We start from the raw sequence: 20,325 nt of genomic DNA on the forward strand, positions 1-20,325 counted from the left end.
CTATGGTAAAAGATTTATTCACCACACATCGTATACAAAATGCTTAACGCCTTACCTCATATCACGTACCTTGCTTTACCTTTAGCCTTCCTTCATATAAGTGTGATGTATTAATAGCTTTATGTAGGATCTTATGAAAAGAAAAACATTAAAAAAATAACAGTCAAAATTTTAACATCCTTATTTTGTGTGCACACAAATGCACGAATCATTGAATATGCACACGAAAGATATCAATTTCTTTTTTATTATGATGCTTAAAAAGGTAGGTTATATCTTACAATACGATGATGAGGTAGTCTGTAATATTACAATTCATAAAAGTATATGCAGCTTCTCACATCTAATAAAATGAATATGTCCGAAAGAGAAGGATTATTTGAATTACGCTTAAAACACTTTTCTACTAGCATAGATACCAATATAACTACATCAAGACGTCACTATTATCACAGACGATAAAATATCGACACTGTCAATAAATAAACAGGTAAATAAGTGAATGGATTCAAACGGTGTTGTCGTTGGAAAGCAGTACCTATCTGTCGTTGCACTTAAGCTATCTTTAGTGCTTCATTCACTGGATTTATTAGCCAGTGTGGGTTTCATTACGTCATTCATGTCCAAAAGCAATTTGACTCCCACGCTGAGATTAATGAGAAACAAGGTGAAGACTGAATCAAATTGTTTATAAAAGTGTTCTGTGTTGAACAAAAACATTTGTATAATGCAGGCAGGTAAGATTCAGAAGATGTAAACGTAGCGAATCGAGTAAATTGGTACGTCCATTTTGATAAAGTTATGCAACATTTTTTTTGACGTGACATATTGTTCGTTTACCGCAAGTGGAATTAACTACTTGGGCTGCCAAATGCGGTACATAATGTAATGCGGACACATCCGGTACAAAATTTAAGACTATACGTCTGAGAGTGCCCAGTTGGTCGCGAATCTGAGCTCAAAGCGTCGCCTGAGGGGATTATATTTGAAAGCATTAATCGATTCTAGTGGGTTGATAGCGATAAGCGCTGAATGAGGGAAATCGTCAACTACGCTGGCGGGGTCGGTGCTGGGGTCCTGAAGTGTTGTTGCGAGTAGATTGCCCGCTTCTATGGCTAGAGTAATTAGAATAGAATAAAATTTAAATCAATTCACCTAAAAAGCAATATTGTTATTTGACATTTGTCGTCTTGTTGCCTCTGGCGGTTAAATAATAACCCTGAAGAAGTCAGGGTTGGTGAGACCAGTCGTTCACCATACACACACGATAGCACAACAGTAAACTTTTAACAGATCGATTGTACGAACGTGTCGTTTGCCCTTTAGGTTGGGACGGAACACTAAAACTGCACATTTGAATTCCAAAATTGGAACGTTGATGTCATTCGTGTTCCACATCCACTGTTTTGAATGCAGTCACGTTCCAAATTTTGTTGTTATTGTTTTAGAAAGGGGTATTGTGTAATATTTCCTATAATAACATAATATTTTATTAAACTGTTGCGCTTAGCGATAGTCGATGCAAAACAATTAACAAAGTTATGCTTTATGACGCGCGCTGCAAAGGACACGTGTCTACAAGATATTATGAAATTAAAGGTAATAATGAAAGATTTTTAGCTGTGTCTTTACGCATGTCACCACATATCTTACAATCGGTAATCGGTCAACTACTACTTCTGATTCTACTTTTCACTATTTGCAGTACAGTAAAAAATATTATGCTCCTTTTTGATAATCGAAAAGTTGGACGAATATAGCGTAGTTTACATTTATATCTATAGTTCTCATATCTACCTATCCTACCCTACCCTACCCTACCCTATTCTATCCTACCTGTCTGTCTATGTACTTAGTTAAGAGTCTTTTTGTCATTATTTTTGTTTTGGTGCAACAAAGTGTATTTGTATTGTTTTTTTTTGTATCTATTAAGAATATGTTATTATTTACGCTTCCAGTGTCATTGTCGAAGAGATCAGTATCACTCAAATTTAATTAATTATAACCTGTGAACGTTATTTTTATGTCGTTGTTAACCTTGTATAACTAGTTAGTACTAGTTAAATTTTCAAAATATTAGCCTCTAACCTTCAATTCGAAGTAGCTAATAAGTGTAACATATCAAAATCAGACGCATTAATCATCTTCAACATTTGTTTTGCAATAACACTTGACTCGAATGTTTGTCTTGCAATCATTTTTCTCACGATGATTATGATATTGAGTGTAGAAGTTTTTCTTTATTGGGCTCTTTTTGCACTTTAAATAAAATCACCTCATGCTAAATCTTTGTTAATACTTGTTGAAACAATAAAGAGTTGGATAAATAATTAGGATAGACGGTAGACGGTTTCAATTCTATTTTTTTTTCTTACTAGACACGTTGTCTTTATATCTGTAATAGAATAGGCAAATGTACGCACTTTTAGTATTAAATTATACAGATATGATAAAATATGAAGACATGATAAAAGATCTAGGATAATTGGAAAAAAAAAACGTTTTTGTCAGAAAGAAACATACCTATATTGTCCATTTTCTTTTTATGTTCATTTTGTCTCTTCTTCTTCTCTCGTATGGGTAGTGAGGTAGATTACCAATCTCATCAATTTGTCTCTCATTTCCGTGTATACAATAATAAATAAATCAATAAAACAAAAGCAATCGCAACAGTTTTCTACATTACCAGTTACCGAAATAACGCGTTATTCATGACGATATCTTTACAAGGAATAATTAAGTATAAAACTGTCCTTATTAGCAATCGTCATATTGATGATGAAGTATTTGAACGTTTAAGTGATAGTTCCATTGTCTGGACTTGCGTCAGAGTTATCGAGGGTCTGTTAGCTTCCTTTGCAGCCTTCCATTGTACCTTACGTTTGTCACGTCGGCTTCTGTGAGTCATGATGCTAAATAAGCTGGGATTAGGGTAATCTCATTACGTCTTGGTAATAAATCTTACTTGGATTCAGGAATTGTGATTTAGGACAATACATCTGCATAATACAAAATCCAAAGACTGCCAAGGGTCAGACATCTTGAAGAGTTACTTTATTAGTTACAAATTTATCATTTATCAGTTTATGTCGCACTACTAATTAGCGTTAATGTTTATTCTATGCCACTTCTATTGGCATAATATTTATTGTCCACAGTTCTAAACATGGAAAGGGGCTTTATGAAGTAGATATACTCATTCATGTTACTCCACTGAAAGTGAGCAAATGCGTATAGGCTGGAGACCTTGCTTTCACATGTTACAATTCACTCAAGAACTCTCGTTTCCAGAGTCTCGTATCCAGACCAGACCATATTCTAGGATCAGATTCTTGTATTGTTAGTTTCTTGATTTTGTGTTAAATCTATTATTACCTAAATTACATATTTGTATACACAATGATAAACCTTCATAAGCTGACTTTCTAATATCATCTTATGCATAGATAATACCGCTTCTGTAAAGATTTGTATCATCTTTATCAGAATCTTCGTCGGTAATATACATCCCATTCGATTCTATAATTGCGTCTATCTCGCCAGGATCGCGAACCAGTTCTGTTTCTCACTGCCCCTCACGTATTGCACAGTGTGGTTTCGAAACAGTATCATTTTTATTCCGAAAGCGTTTAGTAAGGTTAGGTTAGGTTTTCTAAATAAGGTATCAATGTTGTTATGTATTAAAAAAACCTTTTCTTTCGGCAATTGTTACATAAGATCCGATCAAATGTAAGTAGGTAAGATATAGAAAAAAGTCTTTAAATCTTAAGGCGCCCTATTATTTGTCATGTCAGCAAAAGAAATCTCTTCGATAATATTTCGTTCCGATAAACATCAGTTATATTCACCATAAAATTTCTCAATCACTTCCTCGAAGATGCTAGATATCACAAACTTGATCACTGCACATATCTTCAAGCTATCTTTTAACAACATCCTCTACATCAATCCTTCACGGCTTAAGACACCACGTTTCAATGGCATTGTACGCTATATTATAAACGCCACAATATTTTCACACTACTCCGCGCCTGTCTGCAAATGAGTTCTAGACTCTAGGCCATTTATTTTCTTTATTTTGTGCTATCTTCAACGTCAGATAGATGGTGGGAAAATTGCAAAGTACAAAATAGAAGTTCATTCTGTTTTATCTTGTTTATTTCCTGTTACTTGCTTAATTTATTCCATTACTTTGATGATATTATTATGAATACAAGTTATGGAATAATATAGTAATTGTGTTAATAATTCTCTCATATTATTGATACTCGCATTCAATGAATTATTAAAGTACGATCTTCTTCGAACTTTAATAAATTATATTTCTACATTGTCACCTTCAGTGTCGCTTTCCTCTTCTTGTAAATTTCTTATCTCATTACCTCCTACCAGCATAATCACTGGTTGCTTTAACCACAACACTAATTTCATTAGACACAATAGGCCTCGTGTCGTGTTCTTGTCTTGCATTTTGTTTTACCTTTTCCCTATCTTTGGCTACTTCCACTTTGCCCCCTACTTCTTCAGCTTTAAAGACTACTTTACCTTTAGCGTTGGTTTTGTATCTCTAAGGCATTTCAGCACGGTCCAGCTCAAAAACATTCGATGCTATCTAAGGAATATACGCCGTATATCGCCTCTAGAATTTATCATGGTGTACGCACGATAATCGATTTATATGGTGCTGCTCGGAATTTTAAATTTGATGATAGGATATGGAGCTGGCCATGAAAATAATACTGTTGGAAAAATAGAATGATTGAGTTTGCACCTCTGAGGCTCTGATTATAAATGTAAAGGATCAATTATTACAGAGATACACCATAAACATGCGGTTTGTCTGGTTACATTCATTATTAAAATCACCCAACGAAGAAAGTTGTAAGTGCTAAAAAATAAATAGATATATGATGTTAATGGTTGGATATTTTGGACACCGATGTCGCTACTAACAGATATTTTGAAAATGAGTTCTAGATACACAGTTTTCTTCATGAATTCGGATTCATGAGGAAAACTGTGCCCAATATAAACTTTTTTATAGACTTATTTTAGATTTGCCGCACATTGCATTAAATACTTGGTCGGGGCACAATACAAACGAAAATATAGTAAAGTTCATGAAACCCAAACTCTGCTAACGTTATATCGATGGCACAATTGCATTACTTAGACAAAATAAAGAAAAAAGCTTTATAAAGTATAAAGTAATGCCACTTATTTTCAAGAATCAGCACCTTTATCGACATAATATTAATAAGGCGCTCTATCACTGGCGTTAACAGATTTGTGACTATAAACTTTTCTAAGTGCATCTTTTATAAAAAGTATACAACCATTGACAACTCAATTATCTTATTATCGACCTTTGTTTCCGTCGTGTCATTGTAATATCATAGATATTCTATCGAATTAAGCCATTAATAAAAAAAAGTCACTGTGCATGATTTTACAGAGTGATATATATCATTATTGATGGTTGATCTTATTTAAAAGTGTTAGTAAATAGTTATATATTACGTATACGTAACTTTTTTTGTCTGTGACAATCGCCTTGCTTTCCGCAGTACACCGACCAATTTCTCAATCGGTGATGTTCTAGCTAGAACCTTATCAGAATCCATTTCCTCGTCCTTAAACCAGTACTGATACCGCTGCTGCCCGGCATCAGGGGTGCGCTTTTGAAGTAGCGGCGCCTACTCGCTACGTCACAAGATCGTCATAGAACCTAAGTAGTAATTTATAGGTTAGCCCGTCCCAGTGAGCTACTCACTACGTTCTGCTAATCCTGTCGCTGCTGTTTGGTCGGGGACTGCTTATTTTTATATTCGCAGCTAACCATCATATCTGATGGCATACTTTACTACCTAAGTGATATTGTTAATTATAAACTATACACTGTGATGTCTGATTGTTAAAATTAAGTTCTGTGCAATAAAGTATAATTTGATTTGATGTTTTTATATCCGTGAACATTTATGTAACTCCTATGTGGGATCGCCTTTACGTTTACTATTCAACACGCGTTCGTTTGTCGTCGCCAATGTCCAATAAGTGGTGTATCGTGATGAATGATAAATTGTTTTTCCAATTATTTCTTTCGTAATGTTTTTGGGAATCACGATGTGCCTACCGCAGCCAGTGGTGGCGTGACTGGCGCCTTTGTCTTTTTAATTGACTTTTAAAAATAGACTTTTCTTCATGTTTCTTCACCAGAACAATAACACGTTTCAAAGCCGGATAAATGATAAAATTGTAGCTTAGAACTAAAACAGAATCTGTACTTTCAATAAGGTGATCTCTGATGATATCCTACATTATCAATAAGCGAATGTGATTTTTAGTTTTAGAAGTAATACCTACCTATATAAGGCAAATTCGTGGAACACTTTGGCCGTAGCTTACTAGCTCTGCAGTTTGTCATTCAACTTACATAGTAGGTATGATGATGAAGATGTTACCCGTGGCACAAATCCCGCTCAAGCGCAACTTTACTTCATCAGGGAAAAAATGACAAATGAAAAATTGTTTACTTGATTAGAAAAAAGGTTGACAACATTGGATACCTAGGACACACAAATGCTACAGAAGTATAACCCTGCTTCCTGAACTAGGAGACCTGTATCTCAGGAAGCAGTATTCGGCAATTACATCTTTTATATCGTCAGTTGAATATTAAAAAAATCAAACTCCATTTACGATTAATGACATGAAAACGATAAGTCTTTTTCTCAGTCATCAAACGTAACAGGATAAACCGGCAAGATAATTAGAAATTACGTCTTTGTTTACAATATCGATAACATGTTATTACTCGGAATATTCTTAATAATTTTTCAACTTTATATGGTAACGTCAATCATCCAATCAAGTAGTGGCGCTCGTTCTGAAACGAGTTTATCTCAAGTTTCGCAAGTGGTCCGATAATGGCCGCTTATTGGTGGTTTTCGGACGAAATTGGCGGACTTAACGACTTGTTGCGTTCATAAACGAGTAAAGTATTTATTTTTCGTGTTTTGAATAATAAAACGGGGTAAGTTGGTAATTCAGTGATTACGGGACGAGGTCGATCACGGCGCTGGGGGCGGTGGAATATTAAAAGGGCGTTTGGGCGTCTGGGAATGTAAGTGTGAAGTTATTTTGTGATGCAGATTTAGAACGCACGTCTGGCGTGGACGTGTTAACGACGTTACGCGTCTTTAAAGTCGAAAGACCGAATGTCCTTTTAAATTCAAACCCCATTGTTTAACTATTCTGTCTGGAAATCTTGGCCGCAAGAGGTTATAACACTTTATCATACTGTTGCCGAACTATCGATAGTTCTTGCAGTAGTCATTGCAGTAGCAATACTATTGTTTTTTTTTAAAACCATACATATGTCACTAGCGACAGGCAACACTTCTTTATCATGAATAAAACCACGATGCACATCTCTAGCTTATCTCTACAAACATTGTGATACTATGTTTAATGTGTTAGAATATTTTCCTTTCAAAAAAAAACAATAACTTTTAGTTGAAAAAATATTATGTTGCAAATATCTTATGAAATATAAGAAAGAAATGGAGTATGAATTGTTAAATAATTAACGTTCATAGATACCTATATTTAGTAATATCCCTGACACCAGTGTTAATGGGGTTGGTAATCCAGCTCACAATCCACTCGATAGAAGAAGAGAGAAGGCCTATATATTTTAATGTATATTTTGTCTGGTTTTCTCTTTTTATTTATTATTTAGTCTTAGATATAGCATTGATAGAGCCTCGATTTGAAGATGATCTTCTTCAAGTGCCATGTCCATACCGGAGGTCAACGACCATTTGTCCATATGTCGTTCTGTCGTCAGTTATGCGGATCAGTTAACCTATGCTACATCCCGGACAGTTCGTACAAAAAACCTTTATTTACACATACACCACACATTGACGTTATCGTACACGCGCATCCGTGTGTGTGACGTCTGACGCCCTACGATTGAAGTAAGATTGAGGGGGTGTGAGGTAAACCTAGCCCAGCCACTGGTGGAGAGCGGAGAGATGCCGTTCTATACGTGGTATTATTTCTTATTCTATTTGGCTATGCTGTCCGCCTTAAACCAGTCTCTTACGTTTTTTGTCCATGGAGTTCTTGGTGAATACCACAAATTCAACGCAAGCAGAGCCTTAGGCAAATCCTATTAGGTGCCTTTATAAATGATTATGGGCAAGTAGTTACCAATGGCAGGTCTTCTAATAAGCTTGATCATGTTATGGGCAATAAAAGAGCCGTAAATGTAAATAAGTATAGACAGATACTTGTTTATCGCCTTAGGACTTGCGAACTGTTTAAGGTGGAAGCTCCATACAACATCAATGTCGATGAAACATAAGAAATATAATACAACACTTTATTACAAATAAAAAAACAAACAAATAATAAAACAGAAGGTGCAGGTCGTGTCGTTTCGGGAGGTGAAAGTTTTGGCGGGAAGAAGAGAGGAATGGCGATTACTCCACCGACAAGAGCGCAGCTCTTAAATAGAGAGAGAGAGAGAGAGAGAGAGAGATTACAAATAAAAGGGAACAAAGAAATTCAATGCAAATTGAATTTCTCTATCATTCGGCGGAAAAATTTAGCTTCTTGTGTTTATTTTATTAGTTTTGAATAAGTTGTTTTTGATTTCGGATCCGTTTATTTTTAATATAGAATTACGGTACGGTGTCACTATTGCCCTGTATTATTGCCATCTTTTTTTTCTTTGTTTTACTGCTGATTGCATTTTTTTAAAATCATCTACTTACGTGCGGTGTTGAATACTAGCGTAGCACCTTAAGTATCCTATTACACAAGTAGCAATGCTTCAAAGGGGCCATACTCCATTGCACTTTCGCTTTCCGCAGTTACTAAAGTGCTGACAATTTTATCATTATCCACTTGACAGGTTATCGCTGTATAAATTGCAGTAGCTCGACCAGAATTTATGTAAGAAAGTACCTGTGGTACTTTATGGGTACAGTACCTTAGGGTCGTAGACCGTGAGCTACAAGGATTGTATAAAAAAAAAACACATTAGTTCATACACATTGTTGGGGTGTGTCCCAACATTTATATTGTAATGTTATTAATGTAAAGGTTTGTATTAAGTATGTCTGTTGTTATTACTGTAGTAGATAAAATTTTACTTAAATGTGGTCAGCTGATAGAAAGAAAATTCAACGTAACTGCCGATTGGCGTTTATTCACACACTAAAATAATTTGTAGATTTCATGTAATAATGTCGATATGCAGACGCTTGCAAGCATAGTATACGGTTACATATGTGACGAGTGTGCTCGTACACACATTTATATCGACATTTGTTTCGATTATCTACCAAATACCAGTATTTATTCAACACAACTTATATAACTAAACATTTGTACTTCAACCATGACCAATCCTTTTCCTTTTGCCCATTTAAGGGACAGGCTAAGATCGTAAGACCATGCTGCCTAAATGAATATTATATGACCAATCCTTTTCACTCCCGATCGTCAACTGTCTTCTTTTCTTTTTTAAAATGTCCGCCATTATATTTTCTTAAAGGACTGGACCATAGGCTTTTGGCCAAAGAAGTATTTGCTTCGTTCGGCGACAACATCTATGGTATTAATTTTACGTAGTACACATTACATTATTTAATTAGATCTGTATTTACTGCTCTAGAACGAATATATTTCATTTCAATAGTGTAATCAGTAGACTACTTGAAATCACTTTTGTTACGTGTCGTCCTAAGTCAACATAACATAAACTCACGGCTATATCCCAATTGGGACTTCTTCTTCTTCTTCTATCATGTGGGTTGTGAGGTGGAGTACCAACCTCATCAACCCTGGCTGTCAGAGTTACTATTGAGCCGTCAAAGGCCTCTGACATGGCTCATGTAGCGACTACTTACTTACATCAGCAAGTAGTAACCGGGACCAACGGCTTAACGTGCCTTCCGAAGCACGGATCATCTTACTTTCGGACAATCAGGTGATCAGACTGTAATGTCGGACTGTGATTGGGACTTCACCGAGCTTTCTGTTAGACCAACGTGATGATAGGTGGTGAGCCGTCCTAAGTCATCCGACTAAGTCATATCCTGTTTAACCCTATGGTGGTCAAGTGATTCAGCATGGAACGTCCATACTAATGTTATAAATGTGAGTGCTTCTGTCTGTCTCATCATCTCTTAAAGGGACTAAAAAGGAGTGGAAAAAAGACATGTCGGCCGCGATAACCGAAGTCTACGCGATTGAAGTCGCGGCGGGAAGCTACTTAGTATTAACGTTCGAAATCATTATTGTAGACTTTTTCAATACACATACCTACTAAGTACTTACCAAGAGTGAATAATTAAATATTATTTTAGTGTAAGTATTGAACGAACGCTTCCTTCAAGCCAGTTCTTGTTCGTTATTTATTGAAAAAGTAAAAAGTGAAGCGATACACGTCCAAACTGCAACCGCACTTGTTAAACCGGATTGATACTTAGGTATCCCACTGCCAGCGAGTAAGCTACTTATTTTTTTATTTAAGTCCCGACTCCACCAACCCGCAGTGGAGCAGCGTGGTGGAGTATGCTCCTTATCCCCTCCGGTTGATTGAGGGGAGGCCTGTGCCGCGACCTCAAAACTCTATAGACTACTAACTTCGAACGCATTACACACTTAAGTCCTTGTCCAGATGACGCGATTTACACGCGTTGTCATACCACAGAATACTTAACATCGTACGGATACAGACGCACATCTCCAAGCGTGCCGGAATCTATAAAGTAATCAAATTACTCTGTGGTATGAAAACGCGAGTAAATCGCGCCTGCTGAACATGGTCTAAGTCATTCACCATTAAATCGCTATACGCTCGTAATCAGTTAGTTACAAACTTAAGCCCTCAAGCACACTGACCATCACTCAAAGATGATTGTATTTAAGCGAAAAAGAATTAATTGTCCGACAATTTATGGCGCACGGGACCAGTCCGACATTGTTGTCGTAATTGGATACCCCTGGTGGTGATCTGAACACTTTACATACGAAAGTGATGTATGGTGTATGGTGCATGTTTTATTCATAAAGGAAATTATCATTGAAATCTCGTTTGCTATGCCAATTAATATACGGAATCGATTGAAAAAGTTAGACAAATGTCATCATCATCGTTTATTGAGAGCCACGCTCTTGTCGGTCTAGCATTCTCCATTCTTGTCTATCAAATGCTAATTCTTTGGCTTCCTTATAAAACACGACCGGTTCGTCTTCTCTTTCATTTGTTCCATGTAAGCTCTTCTTACTCTTCCCCTTCCTCTCTATCCTTCTACAATACAATACAATACAATACAAAAACTCTTTATTGCACTATCCCCTTCTATATTCCCATCTTAATGTTTATTGGAAGGGCGGAAGGGTTCTGGAATGGCGACCACGTGTCGGACGACGCTCAGTGGGTAGGCCCGCTACAAGGTGGACCGACACATATGATATTAGTACTCGTGACCGTACCTACTGCTTCAACATAATTGTGGGATAAGTATGAGGCTGAGTCTGATTTTTGAACGAAGACTGAAAAGATGGATGATTGAGTTGAAATGAACGGAGTGAATGGATTGGGAAGAGTGATTTTGAAAAGCAAGGAGACGTTGTGTGATAATTGAAGAAAGAAGAAGAAAGAAAGAAAAAATATTGAAGTGAAAGGGTGTTTTTTGCGATTCGATTATGAAATAGTGCGTTAAACAAACAAGAAAAATAAAAAAAAAACTATTCAAAGGTGCTGATGATTTCGTGCTTCGGAAGGCACGCTAAGCCGTTGATCCTGGGCTACTAGTCCAAACACCTCCACCAACCCGCAGTGGAGCAGCGTGGTGGAGTATGCTCTATACCCGCTCCGGTTGATTGAGGGGAGGCCTGTACCCAGCAGTGGGACGTGTATAGGCTGTTTATGTGTTATGTGTATTCAAACGTGCATAGTGTTTCATTCTCGCCAGACGATAACACATAATTTATATTTTTTGAAAAAGGAATGTATCCTAATTTAGATTTTATTTGTTCCAGGTATGCAAACCTGACATCAACTGTAACCTGGATGAGAACAAGTGGCGGTATATTGAAAACTTCACGTGTCTCAACAACGACGCTAAGCTGCTGAAAGAGATGCGACTATCTTTCCCCAGTGGGCACTCCTCCTTCTCAGCTTACACCATGATTTACTTCGCTGTAAGTACTACCACACACCCGGACATTCTATACAATAATATCATTCTTATAGTGTACCGTCTAACACGGGACATAGTCCGCGCGCTCTGTCCCTTACTCCTTAGCAGCCTAAGGCCATTTAAAACTATAGTAAGACTCAGAGGGGGTGAAGTCGTCGCCTGATACGAATTAGTGCGGGGCGGAGTGTTACCGTCCTATACGTAGTATTATTTTTTATTTCTTCCTTCTTCAGCTTCCTACAGGTTGGAAGGTTATATAAATTAAAATTAAATAAAACTTTATTTCGGACTTTTGTACATCCATAATGGTTAGTAAGGGACTTATACTATGTTAGTAAGCACATGTTAATAACATGACAAAAACCTAGTGTGAGACATGGACGTCAATCCAATGCCTCACAATGGGACAGTCAATTCTGTCCGTCACCACGTTTAAGAGACTGTTGGAGCTGGTCCGGACCCGGTGCAGTAAAGAGGCAGTTTTTTACCTAATGATGGCATGAAAGCCATTGGTACTTGCCTGCGCAAACATGCCGGACGCACTGCAATATCTCGGCAGCCCCAACGGCATCCTAAACGCGTTATTATACTGTACGCGTAAGGCGTTGAATGCCCCCTGAGTATAGTTGACCCATAGTTTGCACGTGTAAAAGGATTGACAATATGCCTTAAATAGTCACTTTTAGATCTCTAGCAATCATTTATTTTATATAGCAATCGCTTCTGTAAAAACCTTTCAATGTCTTCAGATATGGCTAGCGGTTCCCATGCATACATACAAACGCTAGAGCTGATGCTGCTTAAGACAAAAAAAAAGTAGTTTTAAAACCACTAATTACTAACAGTTTATAATCTTAATCGTAAAAGATAACGTTAACCTGACCTTTTACTGGGTATTACTGCCAATTGAATCTAATTATATTTCTAGGAGGAAGTATTATGATCTTCATAAAATTAGATATTAACAAGGTCCAAATTATCGTTTGAAGTTTATGGCTTTATATTATATTATCCTTTTTATGTACATTAAACACATCACACATCTTTAAGGATTTAACAGAAAGCAGAAAGCTCGGTAACGCGTGGGTACTTAGTTCATTTTCCAATGGATATACATCTGACTACCCCAATTGGGATATAGATTTCTTTTAGAACCGTAATCCTAGAAAGAAATTGAAAAAGAATACATCTTGGATAGGTGGCCCAGAGCGCTCACGTAATGGGTGTCCACAGATGGAATTCGCAGCAGAGGCAGGCTCAAATGAAGATGGAAAGACCACCTAGATGCCTTCGAAAGGAACTGGCCAAGACATCTGGTCAGCACTGGCACACGATAGGTTATCATCATCTCCCCTAACGTTATCCCATTTTCACAGGGTCCGCTTACCTAATCTAAAGATTTGTCAGGTTAGGTCACATACCTTCGAAATGCCTTTCTCGGGAATGTGGATTTCCTTACGATGTTTTCCTTCACCGCTGAGCACGCGATAATAATTTATGATCCAAACATGAATTCGAAAACAAATTCCTAAATCATTAGCTGTTTAGGCCCGTGCTGGGATTCAAACCTGCGACCTCATAGTGAGAGTCATGTGTCCTTGCACCTGGGCTACCACGGCTCTCACGATATGGGACATGAGACACGGTACGCTAAAGAAAAAGAATCAGGGAAAAACACCACCCGGTTGCCTCTTAAAGGCAAAACGGGTATAAAGTTCTAAATCATCGCGTTAACACAAGTATGCTCGCGATATTTATGGTACACACTAGTCACGCTCGTAGCATCTCGACTTATGCTGATTGGAACATTAGCAACATGATTAAATGTTCACAAATTAGATCGACGGCGTAAAAAAACTCGTTAGAAGATAAGGGGATATCTTAGATACATCTATGGCATACTGTCGAGGCGCGGTTCCGTGGTAACTGTTTTTATCAGCAAAATTCCCCAGATTTTTTGTTAGTTTGAAGCGCATCACGTCAATTAGGTATTACGATTTTACAGTTATAGCTTCCGATTTCATATCAAAGTCTGCGGTACATATCTTACCTTTTTTTCTGTACAAGCAATACGTATTACCTACCTATTTACAAACGCGAAACTTCTTTTTTTAAAGTATTTGATTGATTGATAGACAGATTTATATCTTTAGATTGCTTCTGTGCTGGATTGGGAGTAAACTAAAACCTAGGACACGTTCAGCTTGTCTTCTCGGCTTGTCGTAAAACCCAACTGATATAATCGATTGGACGATACAAAATTGGCTGATTACCTGTCACCTTACTGTTCATCATATCAATCTTAAGATTTCATCAGAAGTGGCTGCATCTGATTGAGGTAGGTAAGTACCTATCTCCCTCCCAACATGTACCTAACAATCATAATTCTTTTTCGTGCCCTTCGACCAAAATACGGTTGTATGTATCTAATTTAGTCTAGCTTACAAGATCCTACTACTGGGCAACGGCTTCCCCTTTCTCTTTCTATTTTGCGCGGTCCTGTGCGCGCTCAGACCAGTCCCTCCGACAAGCTGATGGAGGACTAAAACCACCAGATTGAATGGGTTGGAGATGTTTTTCACAAGCACTCTGTTCGGTGAGCGCGGTACGTCCGTCCCGTATTGGGTGCCTCATGACGGGTACAGGCGTCGTGGTAAACCTCGAAAGAAATGGCGTGACGACTTGGACGCTTGTGTCATTAAAGATAAAATTACAATGCTAAACAAACATTCCCCTTGCAGATGTACCTCCAGCGGCGTTTCACCTGGCGAGGCTCGAAGCTGGCCAAGCACGGGTTGCAGTTCCTCCTCGTCATGTTCTCCTGGTACACCGTCATGACCAGGGTATCCGACTACAAGCACCACTGGAGCGATGTGCTCGCCGGGTTCGCTATTGGCACACTATACGCTGTTATTGTGGTGAGTTTTTTTTTTGTATTTAATGCCATAAATGAATAGACTACATTGGCAATAGCCAAGGGACCTCCAGAAAGGGGACCTCTCCATAAATGACCCTTTGGCCTTTGGCGACTCAACCCAAGCTCACACGTATACAGCTTGTGTGCACTGTGAGGTGAATGGTCATCAAAAAACCTGGTGTCAGCAAACCTGGTGTTGATATTGACCCTCCAAAGATATTACGATAGAGATACCGATGAGATTATTATGAGAAATGTTTTTGGAGGTATATTGCGGTTGGCAGAAGGACAAAAAAGTCCCGACCACAATTTTTAATTAGGTTAGGACTTAGGACATAAGGATTACCACTCTACGTAATTCTGCTACTGACGAGCAGGGGGGTTATAAACGCCATATTGAAGCAATTCGCCTAAAAAAGCAACTTTGCTATTCGACACTTGTCGACATTGCGCACATAACAAATAAGAAAAAAACACATTTACTTTTATATACGCAAATGTCAGATTGCAATATTGCTTTTTAGATGAACAGCTTTGATGTGGCATTTTTAGACCTCCAGGTATCAAAATGTCCATCCTTGATGATAAAATCTAGACAATGGGCATCCGCACCGATGACGCGAAGGATGTCAAACCGAAAGCTTCGGAAGGCGAGCGACGAATATCATGGCATCCTGGTACAGTTTAGGCTACCAAATTATGTCGACAACCACAGCCTACCCCATACCTGGCGATTTACTTGCAAGTAAAATATATTACTTTGTTGGCCCAAAATTTAAAGGTACGATCTAAAATATCCGATTAGGTCGCTACATTACTTTCACCACTTTTCGTAAAATTTTTGGGTATTTTGATCATTATGCTTTTAAGAAAGAAATAAAGTATTTATTATTAGAGAACGCCACAGTAACAATACAAAAATATCAAGAAAAAACTTTTCAACTATAGACCACTTAATAACATTTAAGTATTATCGCAGAACAGTTGAATATACTTCTATCATTTATTAATCTCGTTAAAGTTTTAAAAGTTTTACGTACTAACATAGTTATTAAAACAAAAGTAAATTGGACATTGTTCGAATTTTAAATTTGTAGGCGTACCTGTAGGTAACAAAGTTTGTCGATATGTATAACTATGTAGTGCAGTAGTTTTTGATTATATCTCTAGAACAACTCTAGTTTTAACAGGTCATTCGACAAAAATGCTATTTAAATAAGCAATGGTAATTACTTACTTACTATATTTTATATTTATAAAATCGTGGATTGTATACAGGGTGTTAGTGACAACGTAACATAAATATATATTGAGGAGGATGATTCAGACCATGATTCTGAGTTGATATCAAGTGGAATTTTCTGTCGGAAAATTCATTAAAATTTTAGTGTATTTTTAAATTAAAAATTTCCACTTGATATCAACTCAGAATCACGGTCTGAATCATCCTTCAAAGTTTTCGTTATGATGTCACTAACAGCCCGTAACTTGTGTGTTCGTCTTTTGATAAATAAATAAAGTAGGTATTTCTTCAATTCCAGTTCACATTCATTTCTGATCTTCGGAAGTCACCCCGTTCGCGGCTGTCGAACCATGATGCCGAGTTACACGTGACCAACGGGAACACTAGAACTGCCACTGGCTGGCAGGTCTGACAACCCACCCCGCCTGGCTCCCAGACTCTAAGCGAGGAGGAGGAGGTAACATGACCAGAACCACAACAGAACCAAATATCGTGGATCTCCCACGAATATATAGCCAATTAGTGCTACATGGACTCCTAAAGGGAAAAGTGTTCTTGGGTGTACAAAACGTGCAACGATGTAATTGTTAAGTGCAAATTGGAATGTATTTTATTTCTAGAAAATTCTACGTTTTGTATTCCTAATAAAAACAATAAGTTTGATCGCTTTTGATATTCGGAAAACTGGTGTGCTAAATGAACTTTTTTAAAGTGAACGCCTTTATAAGTGAGAACGAACGGAATACACGGTGTATGGTCTGATTTTGAGGAAGAAAAATAACGTGTCAATTATGAATACTAGATATAACAAATATGGTGTATTGACGTTGTATGCAACAGGGTTATTGTGTTTCGTAAACGAAAGAAAAGGTCGGAATCTACAATCAACTATTTCACTAGATAGCGTAAAGTCTAACAGAGTTATCACAAAACGAAGAGTAAAAGATATACTAGGGATGGTAATAATATACTAATCTCAACTGCGACTGCCCTCAAGATTATGCTTCTTCTTCTTCTATCATGTGGATTGTGAGGTGGATTACTAACCCCATCAAATCTGGTGTCAGGGTTATTACTGAACCGCCACAGGCCCCTGACATGACTCATGTAACGACTACTTAGTACACTATGCTTAAGTCCCTGTTTTATATAAGAACTGTCACATTGACATGAGGCCAGTCCACAGGGGCAGTCTCAAAGTTGAAATTAGTTTATCAATACCACCCTAGGTTTAAAATATAGTTCGCGTCATGTAAGAAGTTCCGCGGCTCTTAAGCTGCAGATTCTGCATAGAATTAGTGTAACATTAAAATCCGTTGACATTTTTCATGGCGCGGATTATGATTTTAGACTTAGTTTAGCTCTAGTTTTCTTTAGTAAATCTTCGAAGTTCAAGATTGTCACTTCTAAAATACACACGCCACCTAAAAAGTGTTGGTGAGTAATTCCCAGTTTTATTATTTGACTGGGAACGTATCAAAATTTTAGATGACAAGTTATTCGCAGGAAGCTTTCGGGTACTAGAAGTATTACTAACAAACTCGTTGTGTTCCTAATCATTACAGTTCGTTAAAAGTCGGTTAAATAATCTCGGATCTAAAATGGTAATTTGAAAGGAAAATATTTTCGGCAAAATTGTTGTAAGTCTGTAGCTTGTAACGTAAAAGTAAATTAGGTTAAAACGTTGGGTTATATCTTATACCAGATAGACTAGTAATAGGTTAGTTTCCAACTGGTCAAATCAGTCACTTTTTACTAAACGTCAAAACACGAAATTACTATGGAATTTGTTTGAAAAAGCACACTGTGACGTCATAGAAAAATGTGACTTTCGGACGTATTAATACGGATTTCTTGAATCAAAATTCATAAATAAGTTAAATAGAAAAAAGAAAATGTTTTTCATTAATTGTAGATCTGTCTTTATGTAGTAATCAGAATTTCATAATTTATCTTGAACTTAGTACACGACCCAATTGCAAGAGTTTTTAAAGCTAGCAAAACAATACAACTTTACTATTAATTCCAGACTTTTTTTGTTAAAATCCGCTACAAGACAATGTTTAACAGAAAAGAGAAGTATAATGAAAATGTTCTTGTATAAGGAGTCGATTTGTTTTTCTCTCCTCTCTATCTACATATACAGGGTGTTAATAACATCATAATGAATACTGAGGGGCATGATTCAGACCATGATTCTGAGTTAATTTCAAGTGAAATTTTCCATCCCAAAATCCATGATTTTTGGGTTTTTTTTTTTCATTATTTTCAGTTCTACACTTTTGCGATGGAAAATTCCACTCGATATCAACTCAGAATCATGGTCTCAATTATCCCTCAAAGTTTTCGCTACGATGTCACTAACACCCTGTATACTTAAAAATAACTTGACGTGCCTCCCTAGTTTATGTGGTAAAAGATATAAATATTTATAATCATAGTACAATGTACACCGCTTGCAAAAGCTTATAATATTACCATTGCTAACTGAACGTTCTTTCTTTCCAGTTTTTTAAACTTATTTTCTTTGTTCTACGTAGGCTTATTAATATCTAATTGTTGAGTATTTTTATTCTTAACTAATTAGATATGACTTTTATAAATGACAAATTAAAATTTGTATTAATTATATATAGATTTTTTTCAAAATTTATATATAAATTATATATTTAAATATCAATTTTACAAAATGTGTATATAATTAATATACATTTTAGTTTGTTCTTCTCTCAGGACTAATATATTTACGTATATAGTTCTTCCTTATTCATAAACTCAGCTTTACTACTTACGAATCCCATTGCAATTATTTGTTTAGTTATTTATTTTATTTATTTTCGGAGAATCTTATCTTTGGTTCTTCCTTGCACAGTGTAAAGTACAATTAAGTAGTTTAGATACTTATAAGATTTTTCATATATAATTATTAACTAGTGTTGTAATGAATGTTGTCAATAATTGTCGTTAGAACTTTTATTGAACATCTTATTTTATTCAATGCATATTTTGTGTGTAAATATTTAGATATTCTTATTACATTACAGAGTGTATATGTATAGCTCTGATGCATTTATTATTCGGATCATTTTTGGTACCAAATCCTCTATACGTCCCTTAAAATGTAAATGAATTAGTACAAGTACGGGTTGGTAAGGTTGGTCATCCACCTCACAACCCACACGATAGAAGGAGAAGAAATACAAGTATCTACCTTCGAATGTTTGCGTAGAACTAAAAAGTAAGGACGTGTAGGGCCGGTAGAGATCGTGCGTTGGTGTGTTTTGTGGATTTTTCACAATTACAGAATATAAAAAACAACTTCTTAAATGCGTAAACCGTTTAAAGTGTGCACTATATTGCGCGTACGGAAAAAAACCGATGAAAAAAGAAAATTTTTTTCGCTATTTTTTTTTTTCATATTTTTTTACATTTAGTCTATTACATGCATTAAAAAAAACCTTTTATTGGAGAAATAGTTACTGCTGCATAACATTACATTATTAGGTAATCCCGTACTTCGTACGTAATCCCGACTATCCATATCATGTAGTACTAAATACTAAAATATCTTTTATATTTTTATTTTATTTGACTTCGCAGCTCATTTTAATTTATTTTAGTCGTAGTTACCTCTAAGTCTCTAAGACGCTGAGGTTGTATTTTATTCTGTGATATAGAATTGTAAAAAAATATTACAGACTTAGTAATTTTGCATTATATTATACAACAGAATTTTTAGTTTACTTTTCTTATTGATTAATTAGTTTTAAGATGAATTAGGTGCTAGTTTAACGAATGTAATTATTAAAATTCTATTTACCTTTTTAAATTTTTAGCTGAATTATGTATAGATTATCAAGGCAAGAGTCTCATAAGAAATCCATGAAAAAAATGTAGTTGTTTTTTTTTTATTCAATGATGATATTGTAATAAACAGCTCG

General features: G+C 36.3%; 1 protein-coding gene across 1 annotated transcript in view; it reads left to right on the forward strand.

The window, feature by feature from the left end:
• Nucleotides 1–17,018, forward strand: part of LOC126374411 (putative phosphatidate phosphatase) — an 83,998-nt gene extending 66,980 nt beyond the window's left edge. The window contains exons 4-6 of the mRNA XM_050021054.1: nt 12,064–12,225; nt 14,966–15,142; nt 16,683–17,018. Of these exons, the coding sequence (XP_049877011.1) occupies nt 12,064–12,225; nt 14,966–15,142; nt 16,683–16,796 (453 nt within the window). The 3' untranslated portion in view covers nt 16,797–17,018. The remainder of the gene's footprint in view (nt 1–12,063; nt 12,226–14,965; nt 15,143–16,682) is intronic.
• Nucleotides 17,019–20,325: the final 3,307 nt, after the last annotated feature.

The sequence above is a fragment of the Pectinophora gossypiella genome, chromosome 17 (assembly GCF_024362695.1).
Source record: "Pectinophora gossypiella chromosome 17, ilPecGoss1.1, whole genome shotgun sequence".
NCBI classification, from domain to species: domain Eukaryota; kingdom Metazoa; phylum Arthropoda; class Insecta; order Lepidoptera; family Gelechiidae; genus Pectinophora; species Pectinophora gossypiella.